Genomic DNA, 23416 nt, shown 5'->3' with positions numbered 1-23416 from the left:
AAAACAAAACAAAACAAAACAAAACAAAACAAAACAAAACAAAACAAAACAGGATACAGAGTTTCTGCCTGACCAAAATCAGGATTGTCTGAATGAAAATAGGAAATTTGTGTGCAAGCTCTTACTAATGGAAGCCTGATACTCACAAGAAATGCATTCCTGTGTTGCTCAGTGATAGGGGTAGGTTCTCAGACTTGAACTGTTAGGCAGTTTTACTGTGTGAATGTTACAGTGTATACCCGTGCTGGTTAGTTTTCTGTCAGTTTGACACAAATTAGAGTCACCAGAGAGGAGAGAGCCCCCCCCCCCCCTTTTTTTTTCCAAGACATGGTTTCTCTGTGTAGCTTTGGCTGTCCTGGACTTACTTTTGTAGATCAGGCTGGCCTTGAACTCCCAGAGATCTACCTGCTTCTGCCTCCTGAGTGCTGGGATTACAGGTGTGTGCCACCATGCCCAGTTTAGAGGAGGAAGCCTTAATTGAGAAAAGGTCTCTCTATATGGTAGCGCTGTAGACAAGCCTGTAGGACGTTTTCTTAATTAGTGATTGTGGTTGGTGCTGTCCCTGGGCTGCTGGTCCTGGGTTCTATAAGAAAGTAGGTTGAGCAAACCATGGGAAGCAAGCCAGTAAGCAGCACCCCTCCATGGCCTTTGCATCAGCTCCTGCTTCCATATTCTTGTCCTGTTTGAGTTCCTGCCTGGCTTCCCACAATGGAATGTGATATGTGAGCCAAATAAACCCTTTCCTCTCCAGCTTGGTCATGGTGTTTCGTCATAGCAGTAGAAACCCTAACTGAGACAGCAGTTATGCAAACTAAGATGGTTATGACATCACTAGGTGACCATTTTATGAGAAGACCATTCGACACAGTCTGTGGTTGGTCATAACATCTCCACGTGGCACTCGATTATGTTTTGTAACTCTAGTTTGCATATAGGTTGGACACATTTATAGAGTACAATGTGACATTTGAAAACATTTACACAATATAAAATGGTCAGGTCAAGGAAACAGGCACGTGTACCACCTCAACCTTGGTAGTGTCTTGAATCAGGCCTGTGGGTACTACCTGTGTGAAATAGATGGTTAACCCTGCCCTGTGGTCTGAGCCATTAGCAGCAACACCAGCTACCACAGCACAGCACCTGCTCCCCACACTCTCTCCATCCTTCCTCACCTCCACCCGCTTCTCCTTGCTTCTGAAAACCTTCCATATGTATGTTTCTCTTTAGGGAAGCTATCTAACATACACATACTTGGTTACATCTTTTTTTTTTTCTTTGAACTTTTCACACATTAACAAGCATGTTTTAGCTGAAGGAGACTCAATAACCTAATAGAAAGAGCAAGATTGGAGAAGAGTGAGATCAGAAGCCAGTTTCCCTGCTTTAGTCACACCAGTTAATGCCTCTGGGCAAATTATTTAGCCTCAGCGCTCACGTGAGAGTTGCTATGTCTCACGTGGAATCAGGAACTAGAAAAGTGTGGTGATTCAAAAACAAGGCCGCCGAATTCCTGGAACTGCCTCCATGGAGGGGTGTGGCTAACTTGTCTGCGCCAGACCCTGGTGGGCTTGTGACCGCTTGAACCAGTCCAACTTTGGAGGTGTCTGTCCTGATGCTCCCGAGCCTGGGTGATAAAAGGCCATACCCTTGGCTGTAGAAGTCTACCAACTACCCCAAGGCCACTTGAAAATGGCTGCTACGGTCTCAGCTGACCCAGCCTTTCTCGTCTTCTCTAGTGGTGGCCTGAGTACTGTAAAGCAGAGAAAAGTCATCCTGTTGTACCTTCCTTAGGGCCTGCTTCATAGAGGCCATAGTGGAATAAAAGGGGGATTGTTTTTCTCTCTTTGTTTTGGGGGTGACTTGTTAGCAGTAATAGAACCAGAATTAATATTTCAACCCTCCCTCGGTGCTCTAGAAAGTCATCCTGGGAACCCGTGAAACAACTGTATCCTCCCCAATTGGACTGAAGTATTTTGTAGTTTAAATTAGATTATGCTAATTGTTAGAATGTGTACAACTTATGATTAAAAAATTTTTTTCCAACACATTTTTCTTAAACTTATGGCTCCTGTTCTCACTTTTCTGCTAACATGTACTAGCAGATGACAAAACAGATGATTAACATCATGGAAAATCTAGGGAAACCAGTTTCTTAAAATTGTTTGCTGTAACTGAATGTCTTCTGTGCTGTGGAGCACAGAATGCATACATCACAGCCACACTTTCCATAGTTAATGTGGTTAGTGCATATGCTAGAATCAAATAAGGGAAAGAAAGTTAATTGTTTTAAAAGTAACCTCTACATTGTGGACACTAAAAGCTGTCCTTTCACCTCTACACACAGGCTCATACACAGGAAGATAGCATGCCCACCCCAACAAAGATATATTAAAAAGAAAAAAAAGGTTCTGTGCCTTATAAGGTCAATTTGAGTATCACAAGGGAATTTTTAAGGTTTACTTACATGCTAATCAAGATACTGAGACCCAGTACCTATGCAGTCCATTTAGAAGCATGGAGATCCCTTTTTACAAGCAGCCTTGGAGATACCCTTCAGGGTGTGGATATGATCGTGGTATGTAATGTGTATATGTGAAAAGTTACAATGAAGCCCATCATTTTGTATAATTAATATGCACTAATAAAAGGTAAGAATTTCCCTTCACAGCAGTAGAAATTGATAAACAAACAAAGGAAGCAGCCATTCTTAGGGACAGACTGGGATAGGAAACACAGAATGGCAATCCTAAAACCCCATTTGACCTAACACATTTGTTTCCACAGCAAACACACCTAAGCTCCTTCCTTCTCTTACAAAAGTTGGCCTTTCAGGACCCTATCCCAGCATTCCCTTTTCTCCTAGGCCCTGGGAAGGAGTGTGGTAGCTGGTCTCATGTGAAGCCAATCTGTAGATATGCAAAAGTTACTCACCTCCTTTTTTCCTGCCATAGTACTCTGTGAATACGTCTCATTTACAGTCAGGACAATGGTTATTATTATTATTATTATTTATTACAGAAGCCACTGTTTACCATATTCACTCTCTAGGTGCCAAGCATCAGACATACATCATTTTACAATGTCTCTAGATTATATGAAGAAATACTACATCTCATGAAAAGACAACTCAGTTTCAAAAGAGACAAATGGCTTGAATAGGTGCTTCTCTAAGGAAGATATATATTGATGAATAAGCATGTGGAAAATGCTGAACACACATCATAATCATTAGGGAAATTCAAATAAAATGGAAATGGACTATCACTATGTATCTCCTAGGATGGATATAAGAAAAAAAAATCACAAGTGTTGGAGAAGCTATGGAAAACGGCTCCTCTAGCACTGCTGTAGTGCTCTGGAAGTTCTTCAAAATTGTAAACATAAGTTATCACCTAGCCCAGCAACTCCACCCCTGTACAGAGGAAATGTATGGCCAACATTGTTAATGAAAGCCTAAAAGTATCAATGACCCCTTTCCCAACAAATAAAATGTGCTATGTCTATACGACGGACTGTTTTCTGGCCATGAAAAGGAATAAAGTAATGCAGATGAGCCTGGAAGACACGGCAAGTCTAAGAAGCCAGGCACACATGGTCACCTGCTGTACGATTCCATTCATGAGAGGTTTCCAAAGCAGGCAAATCTACAGAGGAAGAAAACAGATTAGTGGCTGCTGGAGATGATGGAAAGAAGAAAATGGATTGCTACTGGGCTCAGGAATTTTTCTGGAATTGGACGGCAGTGATGTTTGCACAGTTCTGTGAGTACACTAAAAACACAAATTACACATTTAAAGGAGTGAATTTTATGACATGTGAATTATATCTTTATGAAAATTTATTTTGAATAAAGCCAGCGGAATAAAAAGCTCCAGTAACTCATGGCTCAAAGGACAGGAAGCTAGGAAGCTTCAAAGCTACAAACCACATGAAGGTGGGAGGCAGAAACAGCTTCTTAAGAGAAACGTGTTGAAAGGAAAGAGCAGCGGTGGTCTGGAGCTGGGGAATCGTGCCAGTGAGTGTGGTCGGCAGTACTTTGTCACGTTGTGTTCTAGGATGTGGTGAGCAAAAGTGGACACACGAAAGGCCACAGGGGACTGGAGGCAGGAGAGGACAGCATTTATGCTCCCCTGTGGAGGGGGAGATAATGAACAGGGACATGGCCTTGGTCACAGGGGCAGGGGGAGAATCTGAAAGCAAAGGGCGGCAAAGCTGAACCTTAGGTAAGAGGAGGAGGGCGGGGGGGGGGGGATATTCTGTTATCAGACTCTCTGGGATGACTTAAGAGTGCTAAAACTCACAGCCTGGGGCAAGCTTGGAGTAACAAGGCTCTAATAACAGCCTAATATGTCCCATCCCCCATCCCCCTGTCTGCCCCCCCCACACACCTTTTTCTCAGCAAATGTTGGTCTCTAACCTGCCTTTTTTTCTCCTTCAGCGGGTGGATACTGTGTTTGGGAGAGCGGCTCTCATTTGCCTACTTCCCTCTTCTGCTCCCCCATGAGATTCCATGAATTCGGACTGTAACCTGCTGAGCCACCCCTCTACTGACTAGGGACTATCAAATGTCTTCATATCACAAGCCCATTCCTTTCCATTTGTCCCCAACTTTGTAGAGAAGTGGGGCATCTGTCAGACAGTTTACGTTAATGATGATTACAATTATATAGAGCTTTCCCGTTTGTCAGGGCTCTCTAGATGGTACAGAAGAGCTTGGAATGGGTGAGATATTATTGGGAACTACACGAGTTTCCCAAGGAGCGAGAAATAATTTTATAGGCCCAGTTTGCTTTGGAACCCACTGAAACATATGTGTCCTATGTATATTCTTTAACAAGTTAACTCCCCTTTCAACTTTCATTAAATAGTCCCTTCTCACGTGGTGGCCATATTCCTGGGGCAGGCAGTGTTCTTTTAGAATCGTGACTGCTAACAAGACAACACGTGCACAAAAGCAAAGGCAGGCCGAGCTACAGCTGTGATGGAGCAGCTTGGGCTGAGTGTACTGCTCTTTGCCATGTTCAAAGCAAAGCGCCTGGCACAATTACCCCTTCCATTTCTAAAAATAGCCCATGTAACAGTCTTTAAGTCAGCTAAGTCCACGGGCTTATGGTACATCAGAGGCAGGAGGTAATTCTTCACACAGAGCTCTCCAATGCCAGTTGCTACATTTGGGGCATTTTCACATGTCCCTTGAGCATACAACCGTGACATGGATGGAAAACCTCTAGGCTGAGTTGAAAGGTAAGGAAGCATAAAGGTTTTATGCTAATGCATGCCCCTCCCTTCCCCCTGCTGTGTGTGTGTGTGTGTGTGTGTGTGTGTGTGTGTGTGTATATACGTGCGCACATCTGTATATATGCATGCTTTTGGAGGCCAGAGGTCAATACTGAGCATCTTCCTCTGTTCTTGTCCACATTATTCTTTTAAGACAAGGTCTCTCACTGAGCTTGTCATCAATTTAGTAAGACTGTCTGGTCAGTGAGCCTCAGGAATCCTCTTGTCTCTGCCACAGGCATACACAGCTTTTCGTTTGGGTGATGGAGATAAAAATTCAGGTCCTCCTGCTTTAGTAGCAGGAACTTCCCCGACAGAGCCTTCTCCCTAGCCCTGCCAATCTAATCCAATCCAATTCAATCTGACCTAATCTAATCTTCACTTCCTCTTCTCCCCCCCCCTCCTTCCCTCCTTCTCCTCCTCCTCTTTTTTTTTTTTTGTTTGTGAGGCAGGGTCTCACTATGTAGCCCTGGCCTGGCATTCACCCTCTAGACCACACTGGTCTCAAATTCACAGAGATCTGCCTGCCTCTCCAATGGACTTTCTTCAAACAAAGTCTATATTTGTCTCTGAGGTATGTTTTACTCTGGGCTCACTGGTATCCTGTTTCTAAAGTGGTAACCATACATTCCCTGGGGTCTGATTTGAACCTGGTATCTAGACACTGCAGAAGCCTCCCCCTATTCCATGGCTCGCTCAGTAGCCTGGTTTTTTCTTGAGTTTTAGAAGCTCTGAGCTCCTTTATCCAGAGATTTGTTTCTCGGAAGCCTCTTTCCTCTCATTTACAGTCTCTAGATCCAATGTTGCACAATCCATATCCTAATGACATGAAGTAGAGAATAGTCACCTACAGTTGACTGTAGCTTGGAGCACAGCAACAGGGCAGTTTTGTTGAAGCTTTAATGAATTTGAAGGAGCTTAACCCACACTTCTCTAGGATTAGGTGTGATTTATGGTGACCTGTCTTCTTTTTATTAACTAGTGCCACAGCTAAGATCTGTTTGCTCCCAGTGCTTTGAACTCTTTCACCCAATTCAATGGCTTTCACTTTTGGCTCTGTGTTAGAATTACTCCAAAAGCATTAAAACACATTCTATACATCGGATCCCAAGCCCAGCTATCCTAGCTTCAATGCTGCTCACCTTCAAAAGAGTGGTTTGGGGTAGTCATGGCGTCAATGCTCAGAATGTTTCCCCGGGTGATTCTATGCTTGCCAAAGTTGAAAACTGTAATTTTTCTTTATAGAAACCATGTTCAAAGTTTGGTTTCTGGACCAGCAGCACCAGTGTCACTGAACCGGCGGGAAATAAGTTAGCAGGGGCTACCCCAGACCCCTTGAGCCAGAATCTCTGGGGGCTCATTGCAGTGATCCGTGGTCAATAGGCTTTTAGTTTATTTTAATACAGGCTAAAACACCAATTTAGGGGAAGGATTTCTGTCACCATAGTTATTGTGTGACACCTGTGAAGAAGGGAGGAAAATGCCAAGATGCCGAGCAAAGCCTAGGCCCTTTCAGTGCATCTAGTTTAAGATGCCAACTCATCATAGGAAAGAGAAGAACTTTCTGAATTTACAAAGAATGGCTGTAGCCACAAGCTAGGAAGACATTCTTTCACATGACACAAGATAGTTATGATACTTCTGGTGAATGTTAAAGCTGGGTTTAGGAAGGCATCTTCTGTGGCCTTTGTACCAATCACCTCTGAGACAGGCTTGAGATGTTCCACTAGTAGGCTCTTGACATGTCTGAGGTTAATTAAATTCCCCTCCACTGTAAGTCAGCTAGTCTTTTTTGTTGCTCCAGAACTCAATTTGTGCTCCTAATGCTGGGTATTGGTAATTCTTTGTATAAGTTTCAACCATCACCTGGCATCAACATCCAGAGTACAAGGCAGATCCCTTTGATGGTTTAACTGCATATTAAGGCAGAATACTTAAAGACCGGTTATCAACTGGGGGTGGTTTCGCATCCCTGCATAACATCTGGAAATTCCTGGAGACAAGTTGGTTCTTACAACTTGGGGTTCATATTTAGTGAGCAGAAGCCAAGGATGAGGTCAAGTGTCCCACAGTGCACAAGACAGCGTCTGTGATTCCAACACAGACTTATCCTGCCCCGGAATTCAACACAGCTGAGGCTGGAAGCCCGGCTTTAAAGAGACTGAAAGTTGGACAATTAAAGAAACGTTACATCCTTACATGTTTGTATTGGAAGAAGTTGACATATCCTTCAAGGGCTTGAATAATATAGGGTCCTGTGCAATAGATGGTTTAGACATGGCTTTCAGAGGGCTTTCACGGACCTTGTTAGCATACTTACTCCGCTGAGAGGAAACAGCCAATAATTGATCTGATTCCTCCTTGTTTCAAAAATAGCCAATGGCACTTCAGTACTGAAAATAGAGGCTAAGAGGAGAATATATTGCTTGGTAACAGAGGACAAAGGAAAGCAGAGATCATCTTATGGTCTCTGCCGCACTCATGACCTTCACTTTGGAAAACATAGAGGCTTCTTTTTGATAATCTCCCTCTGGCATCCCTGAAGCATCTTTCATTCATTTGGTAGACAGCACTCTGTGACTTGCTACCACTGTGAAAGTTCCTCAGAGCGAGGGCATGAACATTGCCTGGGTGCTTGCTCTGGGACCCCGCTTCTGATGCACAGAATCGTAATCTTGGGGTTGAGGTGGGAATCTAGACAGTTTAAAAGGATGACCTCTACAGAAGATTCTTACATACATTAAGGTTGGAGGGCTAGTGTTCTTGACACTTGCTACTTAATATGTGGTCCTTGGCTCAGAAGACTGGCTGCAAAGAAAACCTAGAGCTACTATGTTTATGCCATTTGGAATTAAATATTTAAGTGTTTAAAAAAAAAAAAAACTGGCAGCATCTGGAAACCCGCTTCAGGCTTCCAAAGCTCAGGGCCCTAGTCCTCATTAGAATCTACATTTCACTAAGCTCCCTAGGTGGTTCTTACATGCATTTGAGTATGAGAAAAACTGGCCCAGACTAACCCTAAGTCTAACCCTGGACACTTGATTGACAGGCACCACATGCCTTACATAATGGAGAGATTTTAAAAAACACCGACTTCATGGTCAGAGTGAGCAAAACCAAGTTTCTGTTTTGAAAAGATTTTTTTACAAATGTAAAGAATTTGCAACTAAGAGGGGTTACCATTGCTATTTTTTTAAAAAATTATTTTGTTTCCAGGCTTTAGTCTTGCTATCTTAAAATTAAAGGTTGGCAAGGCATGGTTGTGCATGCCTGTAAATTCCAGCACATAGGAGGCTGAGGAAGGGAGTTTAAGGTCAGTCTGGACAAGGCACTAAAACCTAGTCTCCAAAACCTGAAATAAATGCAGTTTAAAAGTTATAAATTGGGATCAAAGTTCTTTTTCTAAATTTCTTTCCAAAATACTGTTATATCTCAGGTAACAAGGACAGTTTAATTTTACAGGGTTCCTCTTTTTGATTATATGTATTTAAGAATGTTTTTGATTGGATGATTGATTGGTGGGGGGAGGGAGGGCATAGGTGTGCATGTACCATGGTTAACTTATTAGTGCAGAAGTCAAAGGATAACTTGCAGGAGTTGGCTCTCATCCTCCTAGAGATCTACTCAGGTGGAGGAACTCAGACCATCAGATTTGGTGGCGGGCACCTTTACATGCTGAGACATCTTACCAACCCTACAAGTTTAACTGTGCCAACAATTACAGCCTCTGTGTTAACGAAGAGCTCTGAGCTCCTAGTGTTTTTATCAATATTGTAGCACCCACCGGGATGAAATAAGGATGCCCTACTGTACAACAGGTTATCATTTCTATACATTCATCTTCTAACAAGTCTGGAAGAGAACACAAATACATTCCCCCACGAATCCTACACCAACCACCACATTGATTGAAGAAATAACCCTCATTTTTTTCTGGTTAAAAATGACAAGGAACTGCAGCCACATTTTGAAGTCACTATCTTGCTCTAGAGAAATAATAATCAACACCTTATTATTCCCCCCCAAAAATCTGTTAAGCTACTAAAAGATAATTATAAAAAAGCTAACTGTGTCATCCAGAGCACCATGGCAACCAACATCACCAGGGCATGAAAAAAACAGTTGTTAGTCACTAGAATCAAAGCCAGTTGGCAATTTGGCTTGCTAAGCAACACTGCAAAAATAGCGGGGTAGAAGCTCATTATCTGGAGGTCTGACTCTGAATTGCTTAGAGTTGCTCCAAAAGGAACTACTCTAGGTCACTCTGTCAACCTGAACCTGAGGTCCCCAGTCAAAATCTAATCCATCCCTTGTTTAACCAGCACTTTCCAAAGCTTATTGCATCTGAGGCAGATGGTTTTATAGCACACATGTTTACTTGGGTTTTCGGTTGAACAGAGGCTCTGAGATGATGGACAGAGCAAGAGTTTTTCTGTCAGGAGCAGGGCAGGGCAGAGCAGGATTTGTCTGAGACAGACTCATGGAGAAATAACAGCTGACAATCAGAGGACAGAGAGAAACGTGAAGAGCAGACAGAGAGCTGGTTTAGAGTGCAGCACAAAATAACTATGTTCTCATCATCATGATCCTGTGTCATCAAAAAAAGATGAAGTTATATTTAGGGATCATTAGTTGAGGCAATAGTGGGTACAAGCAATTTTAGAACTATCACCATCAAAATGAAAAAACATGCTGTTTTGGCATTCGTGAGGAATAAAAATTGTTTGACAAACACTTCATTTTTCCTAGTTTCCGACTATGGTAGAAGAAACTCAGGCCTCTATGGGGATTGCTTCAGCAGCATGAAGATGTATTGTCGGCTCTGTTCTGCCTTTCTTTTTCTAGCTCAGACTCCTGCCTCAGCTGGAATGCCCTTTTCTTTCATAATCGCTGATCACAGTTTTTCTTTTAAGGCCAAGTTAAAATTGTACTTCCTCAGAGAAATTTTCTCAGATCATTCAAGGACTTACTGCTCCTTTCTCTCTTCACTCCAGATACCCTTTCCTGTACCCAGCTGCCTCTGCCCATCCTTTGTACGAAGGCTCTTCTCCCTTTGTGTTTCCACATTTACATATGCATCTTTCTGCCTGTGCTGTCGGAAATAGTATAGAACTGAGCTGCCTGGTGTTGACAGCCACAGGCAAGCAGAGGGAAGGTTGGTTGGTTTCCCTACTGGGTGGAACACAGCCCAGAAGGAACCTTGGATGTTGCTAACCCCTTCCCATCCTCAGAGCCTTTGCACATTTGCTGCTTTCTTCTGGGGATGTCTTGCTGAGAGAAACTCTTTCCTGTCTTTTAGGGTTCAGTTCAAATATTTAGAGCATAAGGAATCTACTTTACCACCCAAACCAGCTGAGGATGTTCAAATAACATTTCATTTTGTAATTGTCAGCTAGTGTTCTTTTCTCTGCTTAACTGCAGGCCCCAAGAGCCCACAATGGTCTTTACCTGGTTACTATATCTCCAAATAGGGCAAAGCCCCATTGAAACATGGAAGCTAGACAGGAAAGAATGGGAAAGAATCAGTCTGATAAGGAACCAGACCAGAAAATAAGAGGATTGAAGATTCCAGGTTCCTAAGAGGTAAGCCAGCCCTGGAGAGTACTGGGAGAGCATGCAGAGCCTCCTTTGAGAAACCCAAAGGCTTGAAAGAAGCTAGAAGCAGGCCACATACCATCTGGAGGGTTAAGACATGGAACTGGGGTACACTACAATACACAGTATCTTGAATAAGAGAGAATTCCAGAGAGATGATAAAAAGACAAGGGATTTAATTGCAGCCTGTGGGATTTAGATTAGATAGAAAGATGGTCTGATAATGACAGCTGGCATGGCCTGGAAAGGAAGGCTAAATCTAAAAAGAGAAAGCACTAGGAATTGGAATCTCACTCAGATTCTTTAATGCTCCTTTTAGCTCTGAATATGTTATTATCTTTTTCTTTTGACAGGCTAGGTTGAGGAATGGAAAGGGCAGGGAATGGAATATCACAAAAAACATTTTAACGACCACACTGAGAAATACTAAAGAAAGAAAATTAAACCTACAATTTTGTCATCATAGTTATTTTCATTTTTCTTCTTTCCCTTCATTTTTTTCCCTGTGCATGCCAGATTCCACTTTGACTACTGTTTGTTCTGCTGATTCAAAGATTCACAGTTCATTCTAAAGCTCACTAATTATTTAGCAATGTAACACATTTAATAACACCTTACATTTAATCTTAACTAGTATATTTTGATATTGTAACTCTGTGTTACCAATGAAAGCATTAATGTTTTGACAGGCTTCTATGGAATTAACCAGTGGAATGATATTTTTTTCCTACTGAAATATATCACATCAGAATGTGGGATATGAAGTAAAACGCTGACTTATTCATCAGTGAAAAGATTACAGTCTATAAGTGGGGCAAGAACATTTTCTTGATGGTTGGGAATACTTTAGATGAAAACCCCTTGAAGAGATACCCAAGATTGAAGAGGGTACCTTGCAGTCCCATAGGTGGACTGTTACCGCTGTATTCTCTGTATAGCAGAGTAAAGTGTCTGGCTTTAGAGTCGAGAAAACATGTTTAAATGGACCAATGAACAAAGACTATGCATCAGCCAGCATTAGGCTACTTTGTGGCCATGCTAGTCTGCAGGTGGAGAGCGAGCATAGGTACGGGTGAGCTGCAAAGTGCATGCTACTACTTGGCAATATGTCATTTAACAAAGTTAATCATCAGCGCTATAAAGCCCACAGGGCTTTGACTCCAGAATACAGTTTCATTCATTTTCTGTGTCTACACAGGGTTACTTTTCTCTTAAAACAGTCTACTAGGGAGTAAAACGATGTTAAGTAAAAGAAACCTCAAAGGGTCCATATTATAAAGTAGGCTTCCCATATTACAGTGCTCAACCTTGAGAAAACTGTAGTAAAAATAATATATGGGACTCTAGGGATAATATATCACTCTAGGGATTATTCTAGAACATCAGATCTGAAGATCATAGCAGAATCCTGTTTTCTCCCTTTATTCTCTTTTTAAAAACTTAAGGCTGTGATTACATACAGTTATGTATTTAATATAATAGTATGAATTATTTCCTGAGAGGCTAGAGAAAGCAGTATTTAAGGGTGTGTGTTCTTGTGGAGAACCTGGGCTCCATTCCTAGCACTCATATTGGTTTGCTCGTTATAGCCTGTTCCTTCCAGTTCCAGGGTATCTGATACCCTCTTCTGACCTCTGTGGGCATCTGTGCAAACATGGCGCACCTACAGATAAGCACACAAACACACATATACATAAAATAAAAGTAAATCTTTTAAAAAGTTATTTCATGCTAATGGGATTCTTTCAGATGTTTTCATACCTTTTTCTGTTGCTTTATATCTAGTTTTTCTATATAAGATTAGATTATATAGAAAGAAATCTATAAACTTCAGTGTGACTTAGATAAAAGCAAAATATGCCATTTAATCAGTTGCTCTGTCTTCTATGTTCCTTTTGCTTCTTTACATTTCTATTATAGCATTTTATCTTATTTTGTGGTTTTTGTATAGGGTTGTCCTATACATATATTTATACGTTAAGCTATGACTCATGAATTGTAGTGTCATTGGAAGTTGCGGGGCAAAGATGAGTTAGCCTGATTTCCAGCTTGCAAAAGAGGAGTATCATTCTTGGCATCAGGCTCTTGGCTTCTGGGAGTAGATTTTTGTACTTCATATACTTGGTCTGTGTAGTCTGAAGGCCTAGAACGTGGGGTCCTCCTGCCTCTATTTCTGAGGGACTGCAGGCATGCATCACCTCGTCCTAGAACAGCATTTTGAATACCAGAAATAATTGTAGCAGTCGTTTCCAAAGAGATAGAAAAACAATATAGGCAGTTTTTTTCCTCTTCTATTTAAAGTTTAATATGCCCTGCTCTATAGTCCAAAGCTATTAGGTTAAAGACAATTAAAGATTCATTTGTTAGAGCTCTGCAGAACTCATCTATTACATTATATTAGCTCCTCGGTACTCCATTCAGCCTTTCAGAAAACATTCCTGATGTTCTAAGCAGATGGTGGTGGAGGCCTGTAATCCCAGAATTCAGAAGGCCAGCACAGGAAGATTCCGAGTTAATCTAATGCATTTAGCAATACATATGATGAGCCGAGGAGGCAGCTCAGGGGGTAAAATGCTTGCCTTGTAGGCACGATGACCTCAAGTCTACCCCAAGGACCTCCTTAAACAGCTAGGCCCATATAAAACACAAGTACGGTGGCCCAGTAGTTCCAGAGCTGGGGAGGCAAAGGCGGAAGCAGAGGCAGGTGGAGCTCCTGGGCTCACCCATCAGCTAGCCTAGCTTAATGGGCAAGCTCCAGGCCAGTGAGAGGGACTGTCCTCAAAATAAGGTGATCAGCGTGTTCTTGAGGTATGACATCCAAATTTGTCCTCTCACCTTTACGCACATAAACACATGTACGCACAATCACACATAAATAGGCAGATAGAACAACGGGTTTGTATACAGCTGAGGTTTTCAAGAGAGGATTTCAGAAAGGGTGGCCCCTAACCTGAGGATTAAAGAGGGAGATGGTATGGGACAGTCAGAGCGTGTATCTTCAGCCCATCATATTCTCATACAGTATGAGAAAGGGGAAAGAAAAGACACAGCAGTGTGCTGACATGGAGTTCAAGGCCGCGGGTACCTAAGGCTGTGGCAGGGAGTGGGGAGTGCTGCGGTCAGACAGCAGCAGGTCACAGGGGACCGACAGCCTCATCTCTGCTTAGACTGTACCCTTTGGATGGTAGAGGCTGCTGAAGGGTTTTAAGCAGAAGATTTAAAACCCGGAGGTTATTTTAGTGACACTAGAGAGGACAGGGTGGAGGGAGACAACGATTTGAAGAAGCATAACTTCTGAGGAGACATTTTCACAAATGAGCAATAGCTGACCAGAGATAACACTTAGCACTTGTTAGAGGTGATAAATAAGTATCACAATGCAGTCATCTTAAAACGCTCAACAGCCTTATGAATTAATACTACTATCATCTTAGTGGTACAGCTAGTGAGGCAGACATCGGTAAGTAACTTGGTCAGAACCAGTACCAAGCTAGTATCTGGCGCCATACCTGTGCTCTGAATGTAAGCCTCATTTGTGTAACGTCTGCCTCTTCTATTAGACTGAGGCTTCTGTATAGACAGGGAGTCGCATTGGCAGTGTTCTCTGCTGTGTCTACACCCTGGGCACACAGTCATTACTTGCTGAATAAAATCACTGAATAATCCACATGAAAGAAACAGTGGGATAAATCATGTAAGTTCAAGAGTCTAGACACAATATTGGTAACTGGCGTTTTCCTAAGGCGAGACCAGAGTTCTCTCGCTCTCTCTTCACACACACTAAGGACAGGCCATGTAGGGACACAGAAAGAGGCAGCCAGATGCAAGTCAGGAAGAGAGTTTGTACCAGGAACTGTGCAAGACAGAACCTTGAGCTGGTATTACTACCCTCTAGTACACTGGGAAGGGGAATTTCTGTTGTTTAGGCCACCCAGTCAATAGTACTTGAGTATGGCCGCTCCCAGAGAGCACACCAAGACAGAGATTAATACAATAAGGATGGATGATGAAAGAGAAGTTCCTATCTTAGCACACAGGAGAGACCATGCCATCTCTACTAGAGGAAAAAGAGGCATTTGCAGTAGTCAGTGAACAACCTCAATTACTTTGGGTTCACCTTTATTCAAATATAAAAATACGAAATTTACCATTTGTGACTACTTATGCAATGTTTACTTATAATTTCATGGTATTCTTTGTGCTTGTTCTAAGAAAAAGCAATGAGACTCACTCTCTGCCATCAAGGAACTTAGTCCTGTAGGAAGAAAAACCACTTCCGTACCCTTAAAGACTTGCAACCAATAAGTACTGGGATAATATCCTATGTAGACCAAGAGCTTTGGGTTATGTGATCCACATTTGAATCAGGGTTATCTAGGTTCAGTGGTCAATAACCATATTGACCTTAGGGTCAGTCCTTGTAACTGTAGAATCGGATAAGGCAGGTAGAACCCTAAGGTAGAATATGCTTGTTAGTAGTTATTCAGTTATTAAAACTGTATTCCTAACTCAAAGAGACTAAAGCCATAGACAGCAAGTCAGGAAAAAAAAAAAAAGCCAGATTTTACCACCATACTAGGTAGCAGAAATTCCAGGCTGGATGGACAGGGTTAGAGTAGCAGGAGCTAGAGTAGCAGAGAAACAGGCTTTGGGCATCTGCAGACCTAGTTCAATCACAGTTCAGTCAGTTATCACCTATGGCAAGTTGAGTAAGTCATGCTATCGATCTAAGCTTTAGTTGTTTTAGCCACAAAATGGAGTTAATAATACCTACCCAAGAGGGCTGTTCTGAGTACAAAAAGGGCTTGGCGTGGTGCCTGGCAGAATTGTCACTCAATTAATGGCAACTCTTGCTCCTATTAATATAATCATTTTCCTCTTTTACCTCCTAAGGGATTTGTTTAGATGGTTAAGTTACTTGAGATTCGAGGAAGTGAGGGAAATGGAAGAGCTATTAAAGACTAGCTTTAAAGTTATTTTTAAATATAAAGAAAAGCAGTTTAACTTGGCTTGCTTCTCTTAACACACGGAACAAGCATAAGTCATTGAAATTGGCCACCGTGTTATGGCTTAGAGCTTGATAGAACCTCCTTGTTAATGATTCCTTGTCCCCTACCCAAAGTAGGTCTGCAAGTGCTGTTGATAAAGGTTCTCTGGGGGTATTTAATTCCTTTCCAACTCTAATATAAACTCCAGTCACCCAAGGGCTTGTTAAAAATGTACATTTTCATCTAGGAGATTTAAAGTAGGTCATGAAATTCTGCATTACCAATAAGCTCCCATGTGAGACTCATGCTTTGGTTCAAGGATGGCATTCTGAGGAAGTGTCAAGGTGCTGAAAAGATACAGAAATATCATTATTGGCCTGGTGCTTGTTGTCATGGCCTGCTTCTCTTTAATGATCTACCTAATAATAGACTATTAATGGAATATGAACAAACTTGTTTCAGACCAAACTTGGAAATTCTGCATATGGACTCATTTTAAATCAATATCATCTATTTTGAACAAGTTCCTGGAACACAAAGTTTGCTTCCAAATATAGCTGTCATTAACCTTGTATACTCATAGACTGTTAAGTTCCGGAAGGCAGTCTTGCCTTGACTGTTACCTAAAACTGTGTGTCAAGAGATACTGAGAGGATGAATGAAAAAAAAATCATAAAATCCTCATTAAAAAAGTCTTCTGGTCAGAGGCTGTCAAATAAAATTCTAGTACATTTAGTGGGATACCACCCTTTGAGGTAATCTGGAGAGCCCTCAAAACACTACAGGCTAATACCATTGCTCTGCTTGCCCACTAAAAATGTATGTTAAGACCTATTGCTGAAGACACCATATACGTGGCTCACAAGTTATGGAGGGAACCAAGTTGGTACTGACTAGGAAGCTTCCTTGCAGGTTACTTTTAGAGTATTGGAAGGCGCTATGTAGGTTGTTTGAGGGAAAACAAAAGGTCATCAGTAGCAGACTACTGACAATGAAAGAATGACTCGTGGCAAGATATACCCAGGGCTGCAACAGTGGCATGGATGTTATGGGGTAGCACACTGCTGCCTGATGGGATATAAGACCTGCTTCACAGGAGGAAACACACCTGGTACTGTAAACCTGGCCAAGAACCCATCGTTGGGGGCTCACAGGCCCTGGTGGGGAAGAGAAAACCTAGCAGTAATTATTCTGCTAAATGGATTTAATATCAAACAGCCCTCTAAATTTGTATCTCTAGCCATATAATAGCATAGTTCTCAGACCTTCTCAGAGAAGTCTCTGAGACTTCTCAGAGTAGATGGTGCTTAATGCACAGACACTAAGTGTTGGAGGAGTGCTCAGCGGGACATCTAGATCATCACCTGCTCCAAGGCTCATGGACCATCTCAGAAGAGGGCCAGACACACTGTAAAAGCCAGGGCTTGGGGAGGACCAGAGCGAAACAGTGTCTTCTGGACATGACAGGACCACTACATTCATAAACTCACAACAGTGATGGTTGCCTGCACAAGATCAAGTCTGCCAACACTCAAGCTTGGAGAGGAGAGGAAGGGGTTCACAAGACCCCAACTTTAACATGAGGAGCTATGGACAAGCTGATGGCTTTGGAGGCAGGAAGAATCAGTTTTCTTTCAGGTAGGTTGACCATGCTCTTGTAGATAAGAGGGAAAAGAAGAAAGGATATTGGAAGAGTAGGTAGATGGGGTGGATCCAGGAGGAGTTAAGAGGAAGAATGGGGGTAAATAAGATCAAAATATATTATATAAAATAAGCAAAGAATAAATAAAATATTTTTTTAAAATGTCTTCTGGCACTACAGGACAGTGAGATACTTTCTCTAACTGGGGTCGCTTTCAGCAGAAACTCAAGCCTTGGTAGGTCTTGGGGACACAATTACAAGTGGGAGAGAATGAATGCAGAATATGGTAACCAGTGAGCCAAGCAGAGTGGAAGAGGCCCGGGGCTCAGCCAACTGCAAGGAAGAGAGGGAAACATGAGACTGTGTTTTGAATCCTCTCAATGGTGACCCCTGGAAGTAGATCTGATTAAAAACAAAGACCAGGCGCAGTTCTGGGATAGATGCGGCAACCAAGGTGCAGGGCAAACACAAGGCCGAAAGGGCTGGCTGACTCTAAAGTATGCAGGTTGATTTTTCTTGAGTGAATTTGCACTCAGGCCCAGAATGCAGTAGTAGCCAAAGAGAAACCCCATACACGAAGTCAACCATCATATAGTTTGCTGTGGCATATGCTTGAGGTTAGGAGGGGTGGGGAGATGACGATGGTGTTGAAAGAAACCCGTTCATCCGGGTGCAAGTTTTCAGGAGCCCTCACTCTGAAGAAGTAAGTCCCCACCTACCCTAGTGTGAGAAGCAAGATCTGCTGGAAGGACAAACGCTCCACTGCTTTGGCTAGCTTTGAATCCCTAACCTGGCCATTTTGAGTGTCCGATGAACAGCTGCTAGTCAGTTAAGTATGGAGAAGAATGCCTAAGAGGCCTGGGGCTTATTCAGAGCTTGGAAGCTCTGGAGACTTCTGTTTCTGCCCCGTGGATGGCAGACACTGTCAGCAGCTGGAGCTGTCCAGCAACGGCGTTCATTCTCTTTGGAAACGGTGAGCTTCCAGTCTAGGGGTTTGAGGCAAGGGCTGTGGGACTCTGTACATGGAACCCTGTAGAGGGTGGTGAGGTATCAGTAAGCTCCCAAGGCTCTCCCAGGCCCAATCTCACAATACCTGACTCTTGACAGACCCTAGAAAGAATTACAGGTGGGAGAGACTGGATCAGAAATATGGCTTAGCTTGTGAGTCAGGTAGAGTGGAAGAGGCCTGGGGCTCAGCCAGCTGCCAGCAAGGTGGAGGGAGAAGCATGAGAAATCCAGGGAGCCAATAGCAGGCCTTCCTGGAGTTTTAGCTCTGTAGACCAGAGGTCATGCTTTGGGTACCTGAAGCCTCCCTCGGTTATGAAAGGGCAGTTATCCCTGAAGGAGAGTAGGAGCTGGGGAAGGATAAGGACCACTGCTCACCCTTCTTAAACTCCTCCAGCACCGTGTCCAGCCGGGTATCATTGAAGACGCAGTGCAGGGGCCTGTTGTAGAAGCGGGTGACTGTGAGCAGCGGCGTACAGTCGTCCGGGTCCACAAAGGCCAAGTCTTTGACGAACAGAATGTCCACAATGTTGTGCCTCTGGTCGCCCTCGTACACCGGGATGCGAGTGTAGCCACTGCGAAGGATCTCGGACACAGTGGCGAAGTCGAGGACGGCATCCGAGCGCAGCATGAAGCAGTCCCCGAGGGGGGTCAGCACCTCCTCCACCACCTTGGTGCGCAGCTCCAGGGCGCCCTGGATGATGTTGAGCTCCTCCTTCACCAGGTCGCTGTAAGGGTCCGCCGCCCTCAGCGTCTCCAGCAGTTTCTCCCTCGTGTAGAAGGTGCTGATCTCCTGGCGCAGAGCCCAGTCCAGGAGGCGGCCCAGCGGGTAGCACACCGGGAAGGCGGCCGCCATGAGGAGCCGGGTCAGGCACACACTGTGCGAGGCGATGGCCAACCCGTGCCGCGAACACACCGAGTAGGGGCAGATCTCGGCTCCCAGGAACACGGCGCCAGTGCACACGAGCGCCGGCAGCCACGGGAAGTGCACCCCCGCCTCTCCGTAGTCCTCCCCGGGGTCCCCGAGACCCGGCGGCAGCGAGGCGTACAGCCAGCCGGCCAGCGCGGCATTGGCGCCGGCTTGGCCCAGGAGCAGGGTGCAGAGCAGATGGGTCCCCCTGCCGCGCACGGCCTGCACGCGGCGCGCCTGCTCCTGCTCGGCGGCCGAGCCACTGTTCCGCAGCACCCGTAACTCCACTGGGTCCAGCGAGAGCAGGCTCAGGCGCAGGCCGCTGAACAGGGCGGACAGGGCCAGCAGCAGGAGCGCCCCGAGCGCTCGCAGCCACGCGGGCGGCAGTAGGTCCCCACCCGGGCCGTAGAGCCGCGGGCGGACGCGCAGCAGGAAGCCGCCGGCGGCGCCGTGGTGGTGCCAGGCGCGCCCGTCCCAGGCGCACAGCGAAAAGAGCTTCCCGCCGCCGCCCGCGCCGCCGCGCTCCGCCTCGCCCTTACGCAGCTCCCGCACCCGCACCTGGACCAGGGCCGAGCCCGCCACGCCCCCGGGGCGCAGGGGCCCCAGGACCTCCACGTCCGACGCCCAGTCGCTCTGCTCGCGGCAGCGCTGCGGTCCCGGGGGGCGCGTGGGGACCGCGCTGGGCGCCGCGCCGCTCGCGCCGGGGGGCTCCTCGATGAACACGAGCCGCGGGGCCCAGTCGCCCGTGCCGTTCGCCCCCGGGGCCAGGGAGGGCGCGGGCGCGGGCGCGGCGGGGGCCGCCGGCCCGGGCTGGAAGTAGACCCGCAGGAGGAAGCTGGTGCCTTCGGCCGCACGCAGGGTGCCCCCCTCCAGGGACACTCGGCCTCCCGCGGTGTCTTCGGGCCGCAGACCCAGCAGCCAGGCGGCGGCGGCCGGGGGCCGAGGTGACAGGGAGAAGAAGAGCAGGAGCACGGCGCCCCGGCTGCAGCAGTCCCGGAGCCTGACACCCACCGCTGCTGCCGCCGCGGCCGCCGCCGCCATCCTGCAGCCGGCGCGGTTGCACGTGATGCTGCAGCGAGCCGAGCGCGAGCTGGAGGGAGGAGGAGCTGGAGCCGGGGAGCCGGCCCCAGGCAGGTCACCACGTGTGCTCTCCTTGCGCGCGTGGGCTGGAGGCGGGGGCGGGGGTGGTGATGAGGGTGCTAGGAACCCGCCTGGGAGGGGTCTCCAGGGGGAGGACGGAGGTGGCCACGCACGGTCACTGTGCCTACCCTGGACACGCTTAAGTGTGTCTCCACCGTAGTCCTGGGAAGGCTTGGTGTGACGCATGGCCTCCTACATCGGATTGTTCCTCCTCTTCATCCCCGCCCCCCCCCCCCCCCCCATTCCGCTCTCTGGCCGGCAGCAATTCCGAATCGCAAGGCCCATTGCTTCCCTTTCGAGCCAGGAATTTTCCCAGCGTTTCCCCTCTGTCTCTTGCCTTCTTACTTCTAATTAAGAGATATTCTGGTGGCTGGTCCTGAATCTGTGAAAAATTTTGGACTCAAGTCTAGCTAACCTTTCATATTGTAAAAAATTCCAAATTATTTTAGTTCAATTCCTTGTGAAGCTATCAGTGTTGTTCATCAGTAAATTGAAATGCATTATGGGACCATTATGGAACAGATTGTGCAAGATCCAGTGTATATGTAATATGGAAAACCAGCGCAGTAGAGAAATCGTAGGGTGATGATGAGACCTCTCTTGTTAAGTATTCACGAATGAATTTTATATTCATGGCCTCCTCGTGTATGCCAGTATCAAGTGTCGAACGGGAAGGATGCCCAAGAAATGCAGTAACAGGATTAGTCTCTTGATGTATAGATTAACAAGAAGTTGCAAAAAAGAAAAAGACACAGAAGTACCTCTACTTTTCACTCAGCTTCTTCCACTGTTTACATCAAAAGCAAGATACTGGAATTGGTGTAAAGCTCATACCATTTTGTCATCTCTAAATTTATGTAACCACCACCACAATAGTAAAAATACACATCTTATTCTTTTTTTTCCCCCAGCACGATCTGGGAGATTTTTTTCCCCACTGAATTGCTCATGTTATTTGTATCCACCATCTGCTAGAAATGCTTATTCTTATGCCTCATTTCTTAAGCGTATGTAGCAAAACCCACTGTTTTTGTTATATTGCTACATAAGTTTTTGAGACTGGGTCTCATGTATCACAGGACAAATTCACTAAATTGCCGAGACTGACCTTGAACTCCTGATTCCAAGATTATACATGTGCACCTCTACCCTCTCAATGCTGTAGATGCTATGATGGAGCCATATCCATGTCCCCATCACAGTAAAAAGTAGGTCCATCTTGAACTGGGGTGTAGCTAGGATGCCTAGCGTGCGGTAGGCCCTGGATGCCACCCCTCAACACCACACCTTCACCTCCTCCTTGTCCTCTGTAGTTTCCAGAAAGCCTCATAACTGCTAAGTGTGCAGTGTTTGGGAGCTGCCATTGCTCACTCTGTATACTTGAAATTCATCCAGGTTGCATTTGTCAATAGCCCCTCCATTTGTACATGAGTAGAAGTCATTATGTGGAGAAGTCACAGTTTGTTCATCTAGGTAAGGAATGACTGAATTATTTCCATTTTCGGCAATTCTAATGAAGAGTTCTAGACATTTGTGAGCGGTTTTCATCCCTTAAGTGACTATGCGATGTATAATGAAATCATTGTTTATTCTGAAGTCAGATCTTGTGTGTGTGTGTGTGTGGCCGCACACGTGTATGTGTGTGGGCCTGCATGCACCATCCATCTTGTTTCATTTCGTTTTGTTTGTTTTTTAGGCAAAGTTTCTTATTGGCTTGCGTACTTTTACTAGGTTGGCTGGCCAGCAAGCCGCTAGAACCCTCCTGTCTCCGCTTGCACAGCACTGGGATTCCAAGCAAATACCATCAGCGCCCCCTACCCCTTTTGTATTTCTGAGGATCTAATTCAAGCCTCATGCTTCATGGCAAGCTCTTTCCTGAGTTATCCACGTCCTGAAGTTACACCTTTTAAGTTCCATTTTTATTTTATTTATTTTGATACTGAGGATTAAACTCAGGACCTCTTGGGTGCTGAACAGTTGGTCTACTACAGCAAATCATCCACATTTCTGGCACTTATAATCAGTACAGCTGTGGATATGGAATGATCATGTTAAGGTCATTGACACCTGCCACCTCAAATATCTTTGTAGAAATGAAAACATCTGAAATCTTCCCATAGCGATTCTGAGGTGTTCAGTCTATCAGCCGCAATCAACCTGCTGTGCAATGGAGTATCAGGCTCCTTCCTCCCATCTAGCTGTCACTTTGTAGCCATTGAACAGCATCTCCCAGGTCAACCTCAGCTAGCTACTGAGTAGCTACTGAGTAGGTTCTACTCTACTCCCAGGAGTTTGACCTTTTTCTTTCTTTTATTTTTCCCTCCTTGGATTACATGTGTGTGTGTGTTTAGATTCTCTATGGCTCTATTTGTGTATTTGCGCGCACACACACACACACACACACACACATACATATACACACACATAAATGTATGTGTGTGTATATGTATGTAAATGTATGTATATGTGTGTAAATACATATAAACACACACACACACACATATATATATACACACACACACTTCTGGAGTTACAGACAGTTGTGAGCTCTTATCTACCCCTTTCTCCACTCTCAAGTACCCCATCAATGCTTCAGGCATATAAAGTGTGAGTTCTTCTATCAAGCTACAGTACAGCTCTTCATAAAAGTAAGTTTATAAGGAGAAGAAAGAGGAAAGGACAGGGAATAACCGTGATTGTGTCCTCTCTTACATCAGATCTATAAACACGTGTTAGGCTCAGAAAATCAATTAGCTTTCCTAGCCCAGTGTCTCGACCGTGAAATGAGTTTTCGGATCTCCACCCCTTCGTGAGTCAGCTTGTAAGGGCTAATGAACCCCAGGTGAAGATAATCTG

At 44.9% G+C, this 23416-nt stretch overlaps 1 protein-coding gene across 2 annotated transcripts in view; it reads right to left on the bottom strand.

Annotated features, from left to right (window-relative positions):
* Cnnm1 (cyclin and CBS domain divalent metal cation transport mediator 1) overlaps positions 1-20576 on the bottom strand; it is a 52037-nt gene extending 31461 nt beyond the window's left edge. The window contains exon 1 of one of the 2 annotated variants that reach the window (XM_055591637.1): positions 18889-20576. In XM_055591637.1, the coding sequence (XP_055447612.1) occupies positions 18889-20461 (1573 nt within the window). In that variant the 5' untranslated portion in view covers positions 20462-20576. The remainder of the gene's footprint in view (positions 1-18888) is intronic. The other variant, XM_055591638.1, reaches the window with a different exon arrangement.
* Between the last annotated feature and the right edge of the window lie 2840 nt (positions 20577-23416).

The sequence above is a fragment of the Psammomys obesus genome, unplaced genomic scaffold (assembly GCF_907164565.1).
Source record: "Psammomys obesus unplaced genomic scaffold, mPsaObe1.curated_primary_1811, whole genome shotgun sequence".
Lineage (NCBI taxonomy): Eukaryota > Metazoa > Chordata > Mammalia > Rodentia > Muridae > Psammomys > Psammomys obesus.
Note: the sequence above shows the minus strand (reverse complement) of the source record. Positions and strands in the feature narration are given on the sequence as shown.